This window comes from Oncorhynchus tshawytscha, linkage group LG08 (assembly GCF_018296145.1).
Source record: "Oncorhynchus tshawytscha isolate Ot180627B linkage group LG08, Otsh_v2.0, whole genome shotgun sequence".
NCBI lineage: Eukaryota > Metazoa > Chordata > Actinopteri > Salmoniformes > Salmonidae > Oncorhynchus > Oncorhynchus tshawytscha.
Window position 1 is genome coordinate 34699582 of NC_056436.1, and position 22084 is coordinate 34721665.

The 22084-nt window shown below is 47.7% G+C and overlaps 1 protein-coding gene across 6 annotated transcripts in view; it reads left to right on the top strand.

Annotated features, from left to right (window-relative positions):
* Window positions 1-21571, top strand: part of LOC112256568 (palmitoyltransferase ZDHHC14) — a 139904-nt gene extending 118333 nt beyond the window's left edge. For 5 of the 6 annotated variants that reach the window (XM_042325457.1, XM_042325453.1, XM_042325454.1 and 2 more), the window contains 2 exons: window positions 10883-10985; window positions 20227-21571. In XM_042325457.1, the coding sequence (XP_042181391.1) occupies window positions 10883-10985; window positions 20227-20661 (538 nt within the window). In that variant the 3' untranslated portion in view covers window positions 20662-21571. The remainder of the gene's footprint in view (window positions 1-10882; window positions 10986-20226) is intronic. The other variant, XM_042325455.1, reaches the window with a different exon arrangement.
* The last annotated feature ends 513 nt before the right edge of the window (window positions 21572-22084 follow it).

The window sequence follows — 22084 nt, forward strand, 5'->3', positions numbered from 1 at the left end:
ACACACTCTCTCTGTGGTGGAGGCTCTGCTTCCCACTCCCAACGTGTCTCTCCTCATGTTCTACACTCTCTCTGTGGTGGAGGCTCTGCTTCCCACTCCCAACGTGTCTCTCCTCATGTTCTACACACTCTCTCTGTGGTGGAGGCTCTGCTTCCCACTCCCAACGTGTCTCTCCTCATGTTCTACACACTCTTTGTGGTGGAGGCTCTGCTTCCCACTCCCAACGTGCCTCTCCTCATGTTCTACACACTCTCTCTGTGGTGGAGGCTCTGCTTCCCACTCCCAACATGCCTCTCCTCATGTTCTACACACTCTCTCTGTGGTGGAGGCTCTGCTTCCCACTCCCAACGTGTCTCTCCTCATGTTCTACACACTCTCTCTGTGGTGGAGGCTCTGCTTCCCACTCCCAACGTGTCTCTCCTCATGTTCTACACACTCTCTCTGTGGTGGAGGCTCTGCTTCCCACTCCCAACATGCCTCTCCTCATGTTCTACACACTCTCTCTGTGGTGGAGGCTCTGCTTCCCACTCCCAACATGCCTCTCCTCATGTTCTACACACTCTCTCTGTGGTGGAGGCTCTGCTTCCCACTCCCAACGTGTCTCTCCTCATGTTCTACACACTCTTTGTGGTGGAGGCTCTGCTTCCCACTCCCAACGTGTCTCTCCTCATGTTCTACACTCTCTCTGTGGTGGAGGCTCTGCTTCCCACTCCCAACGTGTCTCTCCTCATGTTCTACACACTCTCTCTGTGGTGGAGGCTCTGCTTCCCACTCCCAACGTGTCTCTCCTCATGTTCTACACACTCTCTCTGTGGTGGAGGCTCTGCTTCCCACTCCCAACGTGTCTCTCCTCATGTTCTACACTCTCTCTGTGGTGGAGGCTCTGCTTCCCACTCCCAACGTGTCTCTCCTCATGTTCTACACACTCTCTCTGTGGTGGAGGCTCTGCTTCCCACTCCCAATGTGTCTCTCCTCATGTTCTACACACTCTCTCTGTGGTGGAGGCTCTGCTTCCCACTCCCAACATGCCTCTCCTCATGTTCTACACACTCTCTCTGTGGTGGAGGCTCTGCTTCCCACTCCCAACGTGTCTCTCCTCATGTTCTACACACTCTCTCTGTGGTGGAGGCTCTGCTTCCCACTCCCAACGTGTCTCTCCTCATGTTCTACACACTCTCTCTGTGGTGGAGGCTCTGCTTCCCACTCCCAACGTGTCTCTCCTCATGTTCTACACACTCTCTCTGTGGTGGAGGCTCTGCTTCCCACTCCCAACATGCCTCTCCTCATGTTCTACACACTCTCTCTGTGGTGGAGGCTCTGCTTCCCACTCCCAACATGCCTCTCCTCATGTTCTACACACTCTCTGTGGTGGAGGCTCTGCTTCCCACTCCCAACGTGTCTCTCCTCATGTTCTACATACTGTTTGTGGTGGAGGCTCTGCTTCCCACTCCCAACGTGTCTCTCCTCATGTTCTACACACTCTCTCTGTGGTGGAGGCTCTGCTTCCCACTCCCAACGTGTCTCTCCTCATGTTCTACACACTCTCTCTGTGGTGGAGGCTCTGCTTCCCACTCCCAATGTGTCTCTCCTCATGTTCTACACACTCTCTGTGGTGGAGGCTCTGCTTCCCACTCCCAACATGCCTCTCCTCATGTTCTACACACTCTCTCTGTGGTGGAGGCTCTGCTTCCCACTCCCAACATGCCTCTCCTCATGTTCTACACACTCTCTCTGTGGTGGAGGCTCTGCTTCCCACTCCCAACGTGTCTCTCCTCATGTTCTACACACTCTCTCTGTGGTGGAGGCTCTGCTTCCCACTCCCAACGTGTCTCTCCTCATGTTCTACACACTCTCTCTGTGGTGGAGGCTCTGCTTCCCACTCCCAACATGCCTCTCCTCATGTTCTACACACTCTCTCTGTGGTGGAGGCTCTGCTTCCCACTCCCAACATGCCTCTCCTCATGTTCTACACACTCTCTCTGTGGTGGAGGCTCTGCTTCCCACTCCCAACATGCCTCTCCTCATGTTCTACACACTCTCTCTGTGGTGGAGGCTCTGCTTCCCACTCCCAACGTGTCTCTCCTCATGTTCTACACACTCTCTGTGGTGGAGGCTCTGCTTCCCACTCCCAACATGCCTCTCCTCATGTTCTACACACTCTCTCTGTGGTGGAGGCTCTGCTTCCCACTCCCAACGTGTCTCTCCTCATGTTCTACACACTCTTTGTGGTGGAGGCTCTGCTTCCCACTCCCAACGTGTCTCTCCTCATGTTCTACACTCTCTCTGTGGTGGAGGCTCTGCTTCCCACTCCCAACGTGCCTCTCCTCATGTTCTACACACTCTTTGTGGTGGAGGCTCTGCTTCCCACTCCCAACGTGTCTCTCCTCATGTTCTACACTCTCTCTGTGGTGGAGGCTCTGCTTCCCACTCCCAACGTGCCTCTCCTCATGTTCTACACACTCTCTGTGGTGGAGGCTCTGCTTCCCACTCCCAACATGCCTCTCCTCATGTTCTACACACTCTCTGTGGTGGAGGCTCTGCTTCCCACTCCCAACGTGTCTCTCCTCATGTTCTACACACTCTCTGTGGTGGAGGCTCTGCTTCCCACTCCCAACATGCCTCTCCTCATGTTCTACACACTCTCTCTGTGGTGGAGGCTCTGCTTCCCACTCCCAACGTGTCTCTCCTCATGTTCTACACACTCTTTGTGGTGGAGGCTCTGCTTCCCACTCCCAACGTGTCTCTCCTCATGTTCTACACACTCTCTCTGTGGTGGAGGCTCTGCTTCCCACTCCCAACATGTCTCTCCTCATGTTCTACACACTCTCTCTGTGGTGGAGGCTCTGCTTCCCACTCCCAACGTGTCTCTCCTCATGTTCTACACACTCTCTCTGTGGTGGAGGCTCTGCTTCCCACTCCCAACGTGTCTCTCCTCATGTTCTACACACTCTCTCTGTGGTGGAGGCTCTGCTTCCCACTCCCAACGTGTCTCTCCTCATGTTCTACACACTCTTTGTGGTGGAGGCTCTGCTTCCCACTCCCAACATGCCTCTCCTCATGTTCTACACACTCTCTCTGTGGTGGAGGCTCTGCTTCCCACTCCCAACATGCCTCTCCTCATGTTCTACACACTCTCTCTGTGGTGGAGGCTCTGCTTCCCACTCCCAACGTGTCTCTCCTCATGTTCTACACACTCTCTCTGTGGTGGAGGCTCTGCTTCCCACTCCCAACGTGTCTCTCCTCATGTTCTACACACTCTCTCTGTGGTGGAGGCTCTGCTTCCCACTCCCAACGTGTCTCTCCTCATGTTCTACACACTCTCTCTGTGGTGGAGGCTCTGCTTCCCACTCCCAACGTGTCTCTCCTCATGTTCTACACACTCTTTGTGGTGGAGGCTCTGCTTCCCACTCCCAACATGCCTCTCCTCATGTTCTACACACTCTCTCTGTGGTGGAGGCTCTGCTTCCCACTCCCAACGTGTCTCTCCTCATGTTCTACACTCTCTCTGTGGTGGAGGCTCTGCTTCCCACTCCCAACGTGTCTCTCCTCATGTTCTACACACTCTCTCTGTGGTGGATGCTCTGCTTCCCACTCCCAACGTGTCTCTCCTCATGTTCTACACACTCTCTGTGGTGAAGGCTCTGCTTCCCACTCCCAACCTGCCTCTCCTCATGTTCTACACACTCTCTCTGTGGTGGAGGCTCTGCCTCCCACTCCCAACCTGCCTCTCCTCATGTTCTACACACTCTTTGTGGTGGAGGCTCTGCTTCCCACTCCCAACGTGTCTCTCCTCATGTTCTACACTCTCTCTGTGGTGGAGGCTCTGCTTCCCACTCCCAACGTGTCTCTCCTCATGTTCTACACACTCTCTGTGGTGGAGGCTCTGCTTCCCACTCCCAACGTGTCTCTCCTCATGTTCTACACTCTCTCTGTGGTGGATGCTCTGCTTCCCACTCCCAACGTGTCTCTCCTCATGTTCTACACTCTCTGTGGTGGAGGCTCTGCTTCCCACTCCCAACGTGTCTCTCCTCATGTTCTACACACTCTCTCTGTGGTGGAGGCTCTGCTTCCCACTCCCAACATGCCTCTCCTCATGTTCTACACACTCTCTCTGTGGTGGAGGCTCTGCTTCCCACTCCCCACGTGTCTCTCCTCATGTTCTACACACTCTCTCTGTGGTGGAGGCTCTGCTTCCCACTCCCAACGTGTCTCTCCTCATGTTCTACACACTCTTTGTGGTGGAGGCTCTGCTTCCCACTCCCAACGTGTCTCTCCTCATGTTCTACACACTCTCTCTGTGGTGGAGGCTCTGCTTCCCACTCCCAACGTGTCTCTCCTCATGTTCTACACACTCTCTCTGTGGTGGAGGCTCTGCTTCCCACTCCCAACCTGCCTCTCCTCATGTTCTACACACTCTCTCTGTGGTGGAGGCTCTGCTTCCCACTCCCAACGTGTCTCTCCTCATGTTCTACACACTCTCTCTGTGGTGGAGGCTCTGCTTCCCACTCCCAACGTGTCTCTCCTCATGTTCTACACACTCTCTGTGGTGGAGGCTCTGCTTCCCACTCCCAACGTGTCTCTCCTCATGTTCTACACACTCTCTCTGTGGTGGAGGCTCTGCTTCCCACTCCCAACGTGTCTCTCCTCATGTTCTACACACTCTTTGTGGTGGAGGCTCTGCTTCCCACTCCCAACATGCCTCTCCTCATGTTCTACACACTCTCTCTGTGGTGGAGGCTCTGCTTCCCACTCCCAACCTGCCTCTCCTCATGTTCTACACACTCTTTGTGGTGGAGGCTCTGCTTCCCACTCCCAACGTGTCTCTCCTCATGTTCTACACTCTCTCTGTGGTGGAGGCTCTGCTTCCCACTCCCAACGTGTCTCTCCTCATGTTCTACACACTCTCTCTGTGGTGGAGGCTCTGCTTCCCACTCCCAACGTGTCTCTCCTCATGTTCTACACTCTCTCTGTGGTGGAGGCTCTGCTTCCCACTCCCAACGTGTCTCTCCTCATGTTCTACACACTCTTTGTGGTGGAGGCTCTGCTTCCCACTCCCAACGTGTCTCTCCTCATGTTCTACACACTCTCTCTGTGGTGGAGGCTCTGCTTCCCACTCCCAACATGCCTCTCCTCATGTTCTACACACTCTCTCTGTGGTGGAGGCTCTGGTTCTACACTCTCTCTGTGGTGGAGGCTCTGGTTCTACACTCTCTCTGTGGTGGAGGCTCTGGTTCTACACACTCTGTGGTGGAGGCTCTAGTTCTACACACACTCTCTGTTTATTTTATTTATTTATCCGTTATTATACCAAGTAAGTTGACTGAGAACACGTTCTCATTTGCAGCAACAACCTGGGGAATAGTTACAGGGGAGAGGAGGGGGATGAATGAGCCAATTGTAAACTGGGGATTATTAGGTGACCGTGATGGTTTGAGGGCCATATTGGGAATTTAGCCAGGACACCGGGGTTAACACCCCTACTCTTACGATAAGTGCCATGGGCTCTTTAATGACCTCAGATAGTCAGAACACCTGTTTAACGTCCCATCTGAAAGACGGCACCCTACACAGGGCAGTGTCCCAATCACTGCCCTGGGGCATTGGGATATTTATTTATTTTACCAAAGGAAAGAGTGCCTCCTACTGGCCCTCCAACACCACTTCCAGCAGCATCTGGTCTCCCATCCAGGAACTACCCTGCTTAGCTTCAGAAGCAAGCAAGCAGTGTTATGCAGGGTGGTATGCTGCTGGCTCAAAGTGGAGGAGGCTCTGGTTCTACACACTCTCTCTGTGGTGGAGGCTCTGGTTCTACACACTCTCTCTGTGGTGGAGGCTCTGGTTCTACACACTCTCTCTGTGGTGGAGGCTCTATCTCCCCTTTACAGTCCAGTTTTCCCCTCTCTGATGAGACAACACGACACGCAGCAGCTCCTCTGTGGCTTGACTGTGTGGTTCAAATCAAATCAAATCAAATCCAATTTTATTTGTCACATACACATGGTTAGCAGATGTTAATGCGAGTGTAGCGAAATGCTTGTGCTTCTAGTTCCGACAATGCAGTAATAACGAGCAAGTAATCTAACTAACAATTCCAAAAAAACTACTGTCATACACAGTGTAAGGGGATAAAGAATATGTACATAAGGATATATGAATGAGTGATGGTACAGAGCAGCATAGGCTAGATACAGTAGATGATATCGAGTACAGTATATACATATGAGATAAGTATGTAAACCAAGTGGCATAGTTAAAGTGGCTAGTGATACATGTATTACATAAGGATGCAGTCGATGATATAGAGTACAGTATCAACGTATGCATATGAGATGAACAATGTAGGGTAAGTAACATTATATAAGGTAGCATTGTTTAAAGTGGCTAGTGATATATTTACATCATTTCCCATCGATTCCCATGATTAAAGTGGCTGGAGTAGAGTCAGTGTCATTGACAGTGTGTTGGCAGTAGCCACTCAATGTTAGTGGTGGCTGTTTAACAGTCTGATGGCCTTGAGATAGAAGCTGTTTTTCAGTCTCTCGGTCCCAGCTTTGATGCACCTGTACTGACCTCGCCTTCTGGATGGCAGCGGGGTGAACAGGCAGTGGCTCGGGTGGTTGATGTCCTTGATGATCTTTATGGCCTTCCTGTAGCATCGGGTGGTGTAGGTGTCCTGGAGGGCAGGTAGTTTGCCCCCGGTGATGCGTTGTGCAGACCTCACTACCCTCTGGAGAGCCTTACGGTTGAGGGCGGTGCAGTTGCCATACCAGGCGGTGATACAGCCCGCCAGGATGCTCTCGATTGTGCATCTGTAGAAGTTTGTGAGTGCTTTTGGTGACAAGCCGAATTTCTTCAGCCTCCTGAGGTTGAAGAGGCGCTGCTGCGCCTTCCTCACGATGCTGTCTGTGTGAGTGGACCAATTCAGTTTGTCTGTGATGTGTATGCCGAGGAACTTAAAACTTGCTACCCTCTCCACTACTGTTCCATCGATGTGGATGGGGGTGTTCCCTCTGCTGTTTCCTGAAGTCCACAATCATCTCCTTAGTTTTGTTGACGTTGAGTGTGAGGTTATTTTCCTGACACCACACTCCGAGGGCCCTCACCTCCTCCCTGTAGGCCGTCTCGTCGTTGTTGGTAATCAAGCCTACCACTGTTGTGTCGTCCGCAAACTTGATGATTGAGTTGGAGGCGTGCATGGCCACGCAGTCGTGGGTGAACAGGGAGTACAGGAGAGGGCTCAGAACGCACCCTTGTGGGGCCCCAGTGTTGAGGATCAGCGGGGAGGAGATGTTGTTGCCTACCCTCACCACCTGGGGGCGGCCCGTCAGGAAGTCCAGTACCCAGTTGCACAGGGCGGGGTCGAGACCCAGGGTCTCGAGCTTGATGACGAGCTTGGAGGGTACTATGGTGTTGAATGCCGAGCTGTAGTCGATGAACAGCATTCTCACATAGGTATTCCTCTTGTCCAGATGGGTTAGGGCAGTGTGCAGTGTGGTTGAGATTGCATCGTCTGTGGACCTATTTGGGCGGTAAGCAAATTGGAGTGGGTCAAGGGTGTCAGGTAGGGTGGAGGTGATATGGTCCTTGACTAGTCTCTCAAAGCACTTCATGATGACGGATGTGAGTGCTACGGGGCGGTAGTCGTTTGGCTCAGTTAACTTAGCTTTCTTGGGAACAGGAACAATGGTGGCCCTCTTGAAGCATGTGGGAACAGCAGACTGGTATAGGGATTGATTGAATATGTCCGTAAACACACCGGCCAGCTGGTCTGCGCATGCTCTGAGGGCGCGGCTGGGGATGCCGTCTGGGCCTGCAGCCTTGCGAGGGTTAACACGTTTAAATGTCTTACTCACTTCGGCTGCAGTGAAGGAGAGACCGCATGTTTCCGTTGCAGGCCGTGTCAGTGGCACTGTATTGTCCTCAAAGCGGGCAAAAAGTTATTTAGTCTGCCTGGGAGCAAGACATCCTGGTCCGTGACTGGGCTGGGTTTCTTCCTGTAGTCCGTGATTGACTGTAGACCCTGCCACATACCTCTTGTGTCTGAGCCGTTGAATTGAGATTCTACTTTGTCTCTGTACTGGCGCTTAGCTTGTTTGATAGCCTTGCGGAGGGAATAGCTGCACTGTTTGTATTCAGCCATGTTACCAGACACCTTGCCCTGATTAAAAGCAGTGGTTCGTGCCTTCAGTTTCACACGAATGCTGCCATCAATCCACGGTTTCTGGTTAGGGAATGTTTTAATCGTTGCTATGGGAACGACATCTTCAACGCACGTTCTAATGAACTCGCACACCGTATCAGCGTATTCGCCAATGTTGTTGTCTGACGCAATACGAAACATCTCCCAGTCCACGTGATGGAAGCAGTCTTGGAGTGTGGAGTCAGCTTGGTCGGACCAGCGTTGGACAGACCTCAGCGTGGGAGCTTCTTGTTTTAGTTTCTGTCTGTAGGCAGGGATCAACAAAATGGAGTCGTGGTCAGCTTTTCCGAAAGGGGGCGGGGCAGGGCCTTATATGCGTCGCGGAAGTTAGAGTAACAATGATCCAGGGTCTTTCCACCCCTGGTTGCGCAATCGATATGCTGATAAAATTTAGGGAGTCTTGTTTTCAGATTAGCCTTGTTAAAATCCCCAGCTACAATGAATGCAGCCTCCGGATAAATCGTTTCCAGTTTGCAGAGAGTTAAATAAAGTTCGTTCAGAGCCATCGATGTGTCTGCTTGGGGGGATATATACGGCTGTGATTATAATCGAAGAGAATTCTCTTGGTAGATAATGCGGTCTACATTTGATTGTGAGGAATTCTAAATCAGGTGAACAGAAGGATTTGAGTTCCTGTATGTTTCTTTCATCACACCATGTCACGTTGGCCATAAGACATACGCCCCCGCCCCTCTTCTTACCAGAAAGATGTTTGTTTCTGTCGGCGCGATGCGTGGAGAAACCCGCTGGCTGCACCGCGGATTGCGTCTCTCCAGTTAGCCATGTTTCCGTGAAGCAGAGAACGTTACAGTCTCTGATGTCCCTCTGTGTTAACTCTAAGGCTCCATTTCAAAAGGCACCTTATTTCCAATGTAGTGCGCTACTTTGACCAGAGCTTAGGCATAGGGTTCCAGTCAAAAGTAGGGCCCTATATAGGGAATTAGGGTGCCATTTTGGACACGCATAAAGGCATGGTACAGTGCGTCAGTAGCAGGTCATTAACAGTGAGAAAGTCTCTCCTTAGGAAAACACATGTACAGACTAGGGAGGAATGGAATTAACAGGCCAGAGTGGTTAAGGAGGCTTTTAGCCCAGGGGTTGTCAGTGTGTTTTACTGCTCTCTGTGTGAGAGTCCCAACCCACCCTCCACTGCCCACAGCATTGCTCACTGGTAATGACTCTACTGGTTGGCAGGGGGAGATCCTCTATGGGCAGGTGGTGGGCAAGGGGGTGGAGTGTGTGTGTGTGTGTGTGTGTGTGTGTGTGTGTCTGTTTCTCTTCTTCAGTTCACCTCCATTGAATTCCTGTAAGAGACTCCATTTCTCAGAGTCAACAGGCTCTCTGTTACCGATTACCCACACACACACACACACACACACACACACACACAGGCCTCCCTCAGAGCTGTGTTTCCACTGGAAGAGTTGTTTGTATTCCGTTAGAGCTGATCTGTGTCACTGTTTCATATCATCACACGGCCCCTGGATGTTATCACACACGGCTTGCTCATGACTTCTCTGTGCTTACACATAACCACACACACCCTTATACAAACACACACACACATACACACTATGACAAACCTGTTGCTTAACCTCAGCAGGTTCCTGCCTAACCAGCCATGTCTCAGCCTAGCAACGGTAGTGATCGAACAGAAATAATGATTCACTCCACTGATCTTTGCACGACCTCAATGATTGACTACCAGGAGGAGCGCCTGCATACAGAGTGAGACATTAGGCAGGGCCCAAGTCTCCCCTTCTGGGGTTCCCTGGTGTCTGTCTGTGGCAGCTGTGTAGATTAGGCCCTCTTCTTTCACAATATTTGACTCTCTGAAAGGAATTTCATGTGTATTCTGCATCCTCTTAACGTTGAGTTACATTGTGTAAGGATATCTGCCAAGGATTTGAAATGAGAGTATTCAAGGAAATCAAAGCATTTCATTCACAAAATCTGTGTTTATAAGAATCATGGACACTCTTACTGACAGTTGTGGCTGCTTTGTGTGATGTATTGTTGTCTCTACCTTCTTGACATTTATGCTGTTGTCTGTGCCCAATAATATTTTTACCCTGTTTTGTTCTGCTGCCATGTTGTGTTCTGCTGCCATGTTGTTGTCATGTTGTTGCTACCATAATGTTGTGATGTTTTGTTGCTACCATGCAGAGTTGTCACATGTTGTTGTCATCTTAGGTCTCTCTTTGTGTAGTGTTGTCTCGTCATGTGTGTTTTAATCCTATATTTAATTTTTTATTTATTTTTTAAACCCAGCCCTCATCCCCGCAGGAGTCCTTTTGGCAGGCCGTTATTGTAAATAAGAATTTGTTCTTAACTGACTTGCCTAGTTAAATAAAATACAAATAAATGTAGTTTCGGCAGGATCACTGCAAAATAAATATACAGTTTCAGCATTGCTTCAAAGTACAGTATTGAAGTAGACTTGGACCTATGCCTGATTCATTTGTCGAGGAGGTAGGACCCTGTAAAATCAGTTAGAATTGTTTTCTTGATTCTACTAAGTCCAATAAAACATTTTAATATCCTGTTTTAATGTCTGGATTCCTTGATTGCATCTGCATTCTCCGAAACACAGATATTATATAAGGCGTTAGTTAAGGAAGGGATCTACAATATTATTAATATCATTGAATGGTTTCCTCAGATATTTCTCTCTCTCTTCAGTCTCATCGACAGAAGAGGCTTTGTCCAATTGGACACGCCGCAGCCCATCACGCCAACCAATGGCATCACCATGTACGGATCCACCCAATCACAGAGCCACATGGTAAGCCATTCTCCACTCAATCATTTCCAAACCTACTTATGGCCATCATGTCATTGAAAACCCTCAAACTCAGACCCTGGTCATCTTAATATGGCTTATGTATTGCCTTCATTACCACATATACTGAACAGAAATGTAAAATGTTGGTTTCATAAGCTGAAATAAAAGATCCCAGACATTTTCCAGATGCAAGAAAAGCTTATTTCTCTCAAAGTTTGTGTACAAATTTGTGTACATCCATTTAGTGAGCATTTCTCCTTTGCCAAGATAATCCATCCGCCTGACAGGTGTGGCATATCAAGAAGCTGATGAAACAGGATGATCATTACACAGGTGCACCTTGTGCTGGGGACAGTAAAAGGCCACTCTAAAATGTGATTTTTTTTCCCAAAACACAATGCCACAGATGTCTCAAGCTTTGAGGGAGCGTGCAATTGGCATGCTGAATGCAAGAATGTCCACCAGAGCTGTTGCCAGAGAACTGAATGTAAATTTTTCTACCATTAGCCACCTCCAACTTATTTTTTGAGAATTTGGCTGTACGTCCAACCGGCCTCACAACCGCAGACAACGTGTAACCATGCCAGCCAAGGATCTCCACATCTGGCTTCTTCACCTGCGGGGATTGTCTGAGACCAGCCACCCAGACAGCTGATGAAACTGAGGAGTGTTTCTGTAATAAGCCCTTTTGTGGGGAAAACCCATTCTGATTGGCTGAGCTTGGCTCCTTAGTGGGTGGGGCTGGCTGTTAAGTGGGTGGGCCAATGCCCTCCCAGACCCACCAATGACTGCACCCCTTCCCAGTCATGTGAAATCCATAGATGAGGGCCTAATTCATTTATTTCAATTGTCTGATTTCCTTACATGAACTGTAACTCAGAAAAAATCATTGAAATTGTTACATTTATATTTTTGTTCTGAGTATATAGTGCATTTGGAAAGTATTCAGACCTCTTGACTTTTTCCACATTTTGTTACGTTACAGCCTTATTCTAAAATTGATTAAATTGTTTATTTCCTCATTCAACCTACACACAATACATCATGATGACAAAGCAAAAACTGTTTTTTTAGAAATATCACATTTACATAAGTATTCAGACTCTTTACTCAGTACTTTGTTGAAGCACCTTTGGCAGCCTCGAGTCTTCTAAGGTATGACGCTACAAGCTTGGCACACCTGTATTTCGGGAGTTTCTCCCATTCCTCTCTGCAGATCCTCTCAAGCTGTCAGGTTGGATGGGGAGCGTCGCTGCGCAGCTATTTTCAGGTCTCCAGAGATGTTCAATCGGGTTCAAGTCCGGGCTCTGACTGGGCCACTCAAGGACGTTCAGAGACTTGTCCTGAAGCCACTCCAGCGTTGTCTTGGCTGTGTGCTTTGGGTCATTGCCCTGTTGGAAGGTGAACCTTCCAGTCCAGTCTGAGGTCCTTAGCGCTCTGGAGCAGGTTTTCATCAAGGATCTCTTTGTACTTTGCTCCATTCATCTTTCTCTCGATCCTGATTATTCTCCCAGTCCCTGCCGTTGAAAAACATCCCCACAGCATGATACTCCCACCACAATGCTTCATCATAGGGATAGTGCCAGGTTTCTTCCAGATGTGGCACTTGGCATTCAGGCCAAAGAGTTCAATCTTTTCATCAGATCAGAGAATCTTGTTTCTCTTTCGTTGTCTTTTGGAAAACTCCAGGCGGGCTCTCATGTGCCTTTTACTGAGGAGTGGCTTCCGCCTGGCGCCTCTACCATAAAGGCCTGATCGGTGAAGTACTGCAGAGATGGGAGAACCTTCCAGAAGGACAACCATCTCCACAGAGGATGGCCGAACAGTGACCCATCTTTGGCTGACTCACCCTGGGAAACCCAGAACACGGTATTGCAGCTGTGCGTGGCAGTGCCAGCCTCTCCAGCTCTCCACTCATAGTAGCCTGGTGTTTCAGCTGTCGTCTTATATCCTGCAACGTATTTCAGCTGTAAACAACGGCTCAACTGTCAGCCTGGCAAACTAGATGGATAAACTATCCCAATCAATCTCTGGGGAATTATGATGACCAGTGGTATCATGGTGTGTTATGGCAATCATCAACATTGGTAATTGGTTTAGGCAAGGGCAGGGTAGGGTCAGAGCGTCGCTCTCTTTTCTCTTTCTCCCTCTGTATACCAATTCTCTCTCTCTCTACATCTCTCTCCAGAGGTGTTCCTGATAAGGTGCTGTGCAAGATCTGTTAGGATAGACAAACATTGTTCCTCCCCTCATCATCCCACGCTCGAAAGCCCACAAACAAGGCTGTTTATCTCTCATCTTTATCCCGCTCAATCCAAATCTATTCAGCCAATCTCATTTCCATCTCTGGTCGACAGATTGGAGCAAATCAACTGTTGGGATTCCAAATAGGGGGTTGTTTATGTTATTATACTCACAGATTTTACCCATGATGCTCTGTGATCTGGCATTATGGCTGGGAAATAGGTCAGCAGGGGGAGGAGGGACTTGTGTGTGTGCACTGTGACAAGCAATGTCATTGTGGACTGTGGTGTGTATGACTCCTTGGCTTTCCCCACTGTCAACAGTCCCTGTCCCCCTCTCGCAAATAAAATGACATGTCGGAGATTTGGGAACCCCAGGGAGGGATTTCTGTGTGTGTGCGTATGTTGTGCTCATGTGCAGTGCACTCCCTTTCCCCCTCTGATTCCTACAAGCTATCAGGCAGACTGACTGGACATGCTGACAATCTAACTCATGTTCTCGGAGGCTTTGACATAGCAGAAAGAGACTGATGGATAGAAAGCAAGAAATGGATGATAGGAGAGACAGAAACAGAGATGGGGAGAATACATGCTCTTTTAGAGAGAAGGCTCCTACAGTAAAATCATGGAGAGAGTGACTTAAACAAGGCCCTGTCAGTTGACAGTGTAATTGGTGTCGGAGTATCGGATCAAAGGGCGTGAAGCTACAAATGTCACTAGATGACGGACAGGGGGGCACTGTTTTGAAGCCACCGCACCTCCATCTTGGCAGTCCCCCACTAATGTAAGAAATGTTCTGGAAACTATAGATATGCATTTATTAATGTCGGCATTTGTTTTTGCTACATTTATTATATTACAAACACCTTAATTATTATGTGAGTTAAACATGTTTAAACATCCTTAAAGTATCATTTTTTGATCCACACTACAACAACAAAAATACTCAAATAGATGTTATTTTGTCCTTGAAACATTTTAATTGGAATACTTGTAGAATTCCATTCATTCCGATAGAAAACTGCTTCTTTTGGGGAGTGCCAATATGGCCGACCGGTGGCTTCAAAGCCTCTCATTGGCCAATACATAGCAACAGCAATCCAGGGTTTTATATACATTATTGACCACACCCCACAATCTGGCAGAGAATGGAAGAAAGTGTCTGTCTGGGAGTCTGGTGGCCCCTTAGTGAACAAGCCATCGTTTCCCTCCTCGTACATTCTAATGAACAGTCACTACTCGCTACAGTCCTCTGAACTTGAATCCAATGGGCTCTTAGAATAATACGGACCACATAAAATAAGCCCTTGTTAGCGGTGTTCCTGTCCCGCTAACTCTGGTCTTATTGAATTGTTCTAAAGATGTGTCATGGCCATCTGGAATGCTTGAGCTGGTTGTTTTGGCTGGGAGACAGGTTTGACATTCCATAACTTTATCACGTGTAGAAATAGAGCCCATCTGTTAAACAGTTATTATTAGTATTATACTGCAGTAATGACTTCCCACTGGGGGAACCATTGAAATGTCGCCACTAACATCATCTATCTTTAGTCACCAACTTAGAGAATGTGGTGTGTGCATTTGACAAGACAAGAGAGAGAGTTTACATTGCGAATTGCGCCGTTGACTCATCCATGGTCGTCATGTAAATAGTGAAAGGCAGTCTGTCAGTGTACGTAGGCAAATTGGGGAATAATAATCAAGTGCAGAGAATCCAGTCCATTTCCATACATTTTTATGTATGTTCTCTAAAGACATGGTAGGCTGAACAACAGAAGCCTCGACACCATGGCAACGGTGACATCATGCCATATCACACCATCCGTCACAGGCCCCAGTCAGGAAGTGACCGAGAGAACAGTATGTGCGAGCGAGGTGACATCTAGAAATGGCCATGACCTCTAGTTAAAATAGCATCTGCTTTGTTCTTCCTCTCACTCTGTCCATGTTCTCTGTAATACTTACCAGCACATCTTTATCTCGTTTTTTTTCTCGCCTTTTCTGTGGTGGCTGGCAGCTATTTTTACACAGCAGAGGCTTTACAGATATAGATTCTGACTTTGGACTGTTTTCAACTTGCCAGCTTCTTCTTGAGTAATGGATGACGACACACAGAACTCCATTGTAGACTCTCCCTTTCTCTTCAGTATCTCAGCAGTGTCTACTTGACTGGTGATTGCTAATTCATTAGACGGAATGGCCAACACTGCTCACCTATGTGTCAAACTCATCTAGCTTGAACAGCCCTAACATGAATCAATGTTTACACAGCCGTTATCGTTTTATTGCCTGAAACACTCAAGATAAACGCTGAAAATTCAATCAGCGCGTGCCTAAAGTCAGCCGTGATGAAGATACAGAGTAGACGTGCAGGGTTTCGTTCAGGCTAGGTCAGGGTTGGTTGGTTTCCTCTCTCCCTGGCAAGGTGAGAGCTGCTCTTCCTGTAGCCTGCTGAGCTGATGAAAGGTTTACGACCAGGGCTAAACTTATCAGAGCTGAACTTCACTATCTCACAGGCTCATAGCACAGTGAAGCCTGCCAATGTGGGTAATGACAGCCGGCTCATCTGCCCCTTGTTCCTTCACCCACACCTGGGCAGAACAGTGGGCAGCAGTCCCGGACCCAACCCTGTCCAGCAACTCAACCTCTAAAGTAATTTCAGCCAAGGAGATAGTCCAAGCTCATTAGTAAATAATACCATGCTTCTTCTTCCAAAGGGCAGTATGGAGCTGACACATAAAATGCTTTCAGAAAGTCACTTTTGGAGTGCAGCTTTGCCAAAGCAGGCCGCGGGGCGGCAGGTAGCCTAGCGGGGAGCAGTGTTGGGCCACAAATGGAAAGGTTGCTAGTTTGAATCCCCAAGCTGACTCTGTGAAAAATGTGTCTGTGCCCTTGCGTCTGCTAAATGACTAAAATGTAAATGTAAAAATTATTAGATTAGGAGCAGTGATTAGATTGTGGGGCTTTTGGATGTGCATTTGTCAAAGAGAAGCTTTCGACTCGCTGACATTGGGATCAGGCTAAAGCTAAACTAATCACGATGCAGGTTTGCCCGTGTTAGAGGATCACTCCAGTTGTTTCATTACTATAGGTTGATGTAAATACAGTGTGTTGCTTTCTTAATAGCTCCATGTAGATACCAGTGTTTCTCTTCTCTCCCAACGTCTTTCTGTCTGTTCTGGTAGGGTCTGACTGGGGTTGCAAATGATTAAATCCTTACAATAGAAAAAAAAGCTATTTAGTTACGAATTGAACTTTAATTAAATGAGTTGACTCTTCACATGGGGTGATTTCACTGAACAACAGAAGAAAGGGAATATTGAATGATCCCCAATGATCCATCGCATCTCCTAAAAATGTTAGTCTAGGAACTAAAGCTTTGATTGTCTTCCTCTCAGGCTTCCATGTCTTCTCCCTGGACCTCCTCAATGTCCACCCCTTGAACATCAGATTCTGAGGCCTCATCTTCACTGTCACTTTCCAACCTTGTTGAGGCTGGCTCGTTGTCAGGCTCAAAAAGCCTCAAATTTGCCCGGCTGGCCACCAATTTTTCAACCCTTGTATTGGTCAGCTTGTTGCGTGCTTTGGTGTATATGTTCCCAAACAAGGACCAGTTGCACTTTGAGGCGGCTGATGTTGGTGGGATTTGGAGGATGATTGAGGCAACAGGGGAAAGCGCCTCAGATCCACAAAGTCCCTTCCACCAGGTGGCTGATGAGATATGTTGGCACCACAGCCATATTGCATCTCCATCCCAAAGCCCTTGCTTGGAAGTGTACTTCGCCAGACTGCCAAGAACCTTGCCCTCATCCAGGCCAACGTGACGAGACACGATAGTGATGACACCATAGGCCTTGTTGATCTCTGCACCAGACAGGATGCTCTTGCCAGCATACTTGGGGTCCAACATGCTTGTATGGGCTTCAGGCAGAAGTCTTCATGCTTTTTTTATGTGTTTCAGAACTGCAGTTTCCTCTGCTTGGAGCAACAGTGAAGTGGGCAGGGCATTACGAATTTCTTCTTTTACATCTGCAAGCAGAGTCTGAACATCACAGGATGGCATTGTCTCCCTCAATCCGTACAATGGCTACTGCTATAGGTTTCAGTAGTTTCAGGCTGCTTACCACTCTCTCCCAAAATACATCATCCAGGAGGATACTCTTGATGGGGCTGTCCATATCGGCAGACTGTGATATGGCCATTTCTTGGAGAGACTCCTTCCCCTCCAGGAGACAGTCAAACATGATGACAACACCACCCCAACAGGTGTCGCTGGGCAGCTTCAATGTGGTGCTCTTATTCTTCTCACTTTGCTTAGTGACGTAGATTGCTGCTATAACTTGATGATCATTCACATACCTAACCATTTCCTTGGCTCGTTTGCAGAGTGTATCCATTGGTTTCAGTGCCATGATGTCCTTGAGGAGCAGATTCAATGCATGAGCAGCACAGCCAATGGATGTGATGTGAGGGTAGGACTCCTCCACTTTAGACCAAGCAGCCTTCATGTTCGCAGCATTGTCTGTCACCAGTGCAAATACCTTCTGTGGTCCAAGGTCATTGATGACTGCCTTCAGCTCATCTGCAATGTGTCTGTGCTCTTGTAGAATATTGGTTGAGGGGTGGCGATGATGTAGTTAATTATTCCTTGCCCACAACATTCGACCACCCATCAGAGATGATTGCAATACAGTCTGCTTTCTCTATGATTTGCTTGACCTTCACTTGAAGTCTGTTGAACTCTGCATCCAGCAAATGAGTAGATACAGCATGTTTGGTTGGAGGGGTGTATGCTGGGCGAAAAACATTCAGAAATCTCTTCCAATACACATTGCCTGTGAGCATCAGAGGTGAACCAGTTGCATACACAGCTAGAGCAAGACACTCATCAGCATTTCTCTGACTACGTTCCTCCATTGAGTAAAAAAAAAACTTCTGATTCCAGGAGGACCGTGAGCTGTTGCTATCGATAAGGTGTCTGGTTCATCATTTTCTAGAAGTAGAGGGACTTTTGTCAGAGGTTGCTTGTTGTGAGCGCTGAGGGAACTTTATGCACTTGGCCAGATGATTCTGCATCTTTGTTGCGTTCTTCACATATGATTTGGCACAGTATTTGCAAATGTACACAGCTTTTCCTTCTACATTAGCTGCAGTGAAATGTCTCCACACATCAGATAGTGCCCGTGGCATTAAAAAAATGAGTAACAAAAAACCCAAATACAATTCCATGTACAGATATAGTTAAGTTAATAGTTAAGCAGTTAGACTAAACAACTCATTTTGTAAGATAAACATATATGGAATATATTAACACGCCTCAGTTAGTTTCAAGCTTCAGGCTCAAGCAAGCTAAAACCCACATGGTAGCAAAAAACGCATTAGCTGAAATTAACAAGTTATAAATGATTTAAACACACTTTGCTGTAGGCTACTATTTACTAGTTAACAAAAAATGATGTATGTCATATAAAATATATTCACCCCACCCAGTATTGTAATCAAAACCAGAAAGCATGTAGTCCTTGGCTCAGACAGTGTAGTAGTGTGGGCTCAATAGCATCTCATTAGTGTGCAAAATCTTGAATCGGCTGCACATGTGATGCAAGAGTGCACTGCACATGTGATGGAAGAATGGACTTTGCATGCAGAGGGTTGCAATTCCATTGAATCCGGGATAGTTTAACCAAAATATGCCACAAGACCTAGAATTGCCTTGTGTATCCCACAAAAAATGTTCACTGTTATAAGCTAACTTTTTTGATGAATTTAAGCAAAATTCCCAGGCTTAACATCAACAACATTCCGGAAAGTTTCCGACCCATTGCAACCCTAGGTCTGACTCTGATGAACCAACCCTCTCAGGCTGGAGTGTATTTCTGGTCGGCGCCCTGTACTGTGACTGTTCTGATCCCTGTGTATAACGCTCTCTGAAAAGCTTATCTGTCTCCAGGCCTGGCTGGTACCAGCAGACAGACTGTATTGGAGACAGTAGGCCGGGGTTCTCTGTCAGTGAGCTCTCAAATCTCTGCTTCCTGTAGGGATGATACCTACTGGCTGGAGCAGGCCCTTTCAGTAGCGGTGTCGCAAAGGAGAGACTAGGAGCCTGCGATGTGAGAATAGCCTCTCATGTCAGGCATCTAGGTGCAGAACGCACTGGACAATACAACTTGAGACGAATGTGAGACTACTAGCAGCTAAGTTTGAGTCCAGTGGTTGAGTTTGTTTCTGAGTGACTATAAAAGAAGCCAAGCTCATAAAAGGACATCAACTGATATGAGAAACTTAAGTAGTCCTATAAACTAACACTCTTAACCTGGTGTGGTTATGCTTGGCCAGACAGGTGATTTGAGGAACAGATTATCTTCTATTACTTTAGTCTCCTGTGAACGTGAGATCTAAGAAGACCTTTCAAAGCACTAATGCCAGGTTTGTCATAGTGGATCATCAAAAGGTTTCCCATTGATTTGTGTGTGTGTGTGTGTGTGTGTGTGTGTGTGTGTGTGTGTGTGTGTGTGTGTGTGTGTGTGTGTGTGTGTGTGTGTGTGCACTCTGCCTGCCTTTCAGTATTGCACTTTGCCACTACATCTGATAAGTATTAGATAGGCTATAGAAGTGCTCAAACAGTGCACTGCTGGCTCATTCCATGTAGATGTTTGATTTACATTTAAACTCTTTAGGTTCCAGAGACATCAATAGCTGACTTAATGGCCCGCCGTCTCAACTTCATGTGTTGAATTCACCATGCATTTGGGTCACTTTGAACACTGTTTTGTCTCTCTGGTGTTGGTTTACTCTAACACAGTTACTAACACCCCATGTTCTCTTCTTAATTCATTCACTACACTCGTCATGTTAACCTCTTGCTCCTTTCTCTGTCATCTGTTTACCTTCCTCTTCTATCACCCTCACATTCCCCTCCAATCCCTCCCGCTTAACATGTCTCATTACTCTCCCTGCACTCGTTCCTTTACTCCCACTCTCCATCTCTCCCATCTCAGTGTGATCAAGCCCAGTGCATTCAGAGCACCAAATTCGTTTTGCAGGCTGCTGCCACACCCCTGCTGCAGAGTGAGCCAGTCATCCTCACAGACGAGGCGTTTCTACCAGGCAGAACATCATTAGGGGGTCCCTGCTCTGGAGCCCTGCCGCTGGGGGGTCATCCGACACCACCTACCTCCACCCCCAACCTCAGCTGTGACAACGACATGCTGCCTCTCCGGAACGAGCAAAGCGACGGGCTACGACACCACCACACGGACGGGGGCCACCACCACTTCCTCACGCCTGAGGAAGCTCCCTCGCCACCGGGCATGCTCCCCTGCGGCAGTCCCCTGGGACACAGCCACACCATACAGGGCTTCTACAATCCAGCTAGCCAGGACTCTCTACACGAGGACTCTGTCAGAGGCCTGGTCAAACTCAGCTCTGTCTGACAGGGGGTTCACTCAAACATCCCTCTGTCCCCCAAAACGCTCCTCCCTTCCATCCACACCTGTGCCAAACAGTGGGTCGCCCCAACCCTGAATGTCTGTAACCAATATCCTCTCCGTCCACTAAAATCACAGGACTTCAGCCTCTAAAAGACTGTGGTACTATTTGGGAGCAGAACTGACCTGAACTGGGACCTTCCCTCCTCAGCCAACAACTTGCCAAACCTCTGCATCATAATGAGGGTTGTTGCTGGTGAAGGGCCCAGGGGACTGTGCCATATTATAAACAGTCACAAATGTACTGTTTTCTACTGAAGCATAGTCTACTCTCCTGGGAGGGGGACAAAGGATAGGATTTGAGGAGGAAAACAGAAGTGGTAGGTGTATGGCTGTCTGTCAGCTATTTTAAAGTCTAAAAAAGTGTTGTGACAGCTGTTCCTAAATATGTTAAAGAAAAGCTGCTTTATTTCTGTCATGAATCACGATTCTGGCATTTTCTTTTTTTGTACAACGGACTGTGGCCTACTTGTTGATCACTAATGGACAGTGTCAGCCTTTCTGAGGAGATTCCGGTTGATAGTCGACAGTGCAATCAGTAAACAAGAGTTAGTATCATCATGTTGCTAGCCTTAGTGGAGTTGCCAACGACCGGATGTGTCCGGTTTTCAGGGATAAAGCTAATTCACCCTAGCTTCCTTTTCCGCTGAAAACCGGATGTGGAAACTCCGCTCAGGCATTTTCTTTTATGCCTGCTGCGTTAGGTTATCATGTTGCATATCATAATTCATTTCTTATTTTTAAATTACATGTTAAAAAGATTTGGTATTGTGTTGTGCCATACTAAGTTTTTTTTTTCTTTTCTCACATTATACTTCCTGTGGATATATTAATAAAATCACATATTTTTAAGGTACTTGATTCTCTCTGTTGAAGCCAAGCCCCAAGGTGACCAATTGAAAGTCATGTGTTATCATCCTTTGGTAGGTCTTAAAAAGGTAGCCTTGTGACGATTCAACAGTATAAAATCATTGTACATGGTGTGTTGAGGGTGAGTCCTGCTGTAGGCTGGTCTCATGTAATGGTCCATTAATCTGGGGTCAGATGCCTCTGGATCATAGAGACCGGGGAAAACAAGGGCTCTCTGTCACCAGACATACTCACCTCATTGTGTGCACACAAAGTCAAACGAAAGTGACTATAGGCTTTACTTCAGAAGGAACTGCATTTCCCTAAGCCTCGTGGATTTGCTATTTTTAATGTGACAAAGCAAACTCAATTGGACATCACCTTATAGAAGAGCCTTTGCCTCTGCATGGTTTGAGTGTGAAAAAAGGTGCCAGTCGACTGCACCTCTTAACTTGTACCGCCATCTGGTGGTTGAAGAGGATAAATGTGCATACTGTAGATATCACAGATAATTGAGGTT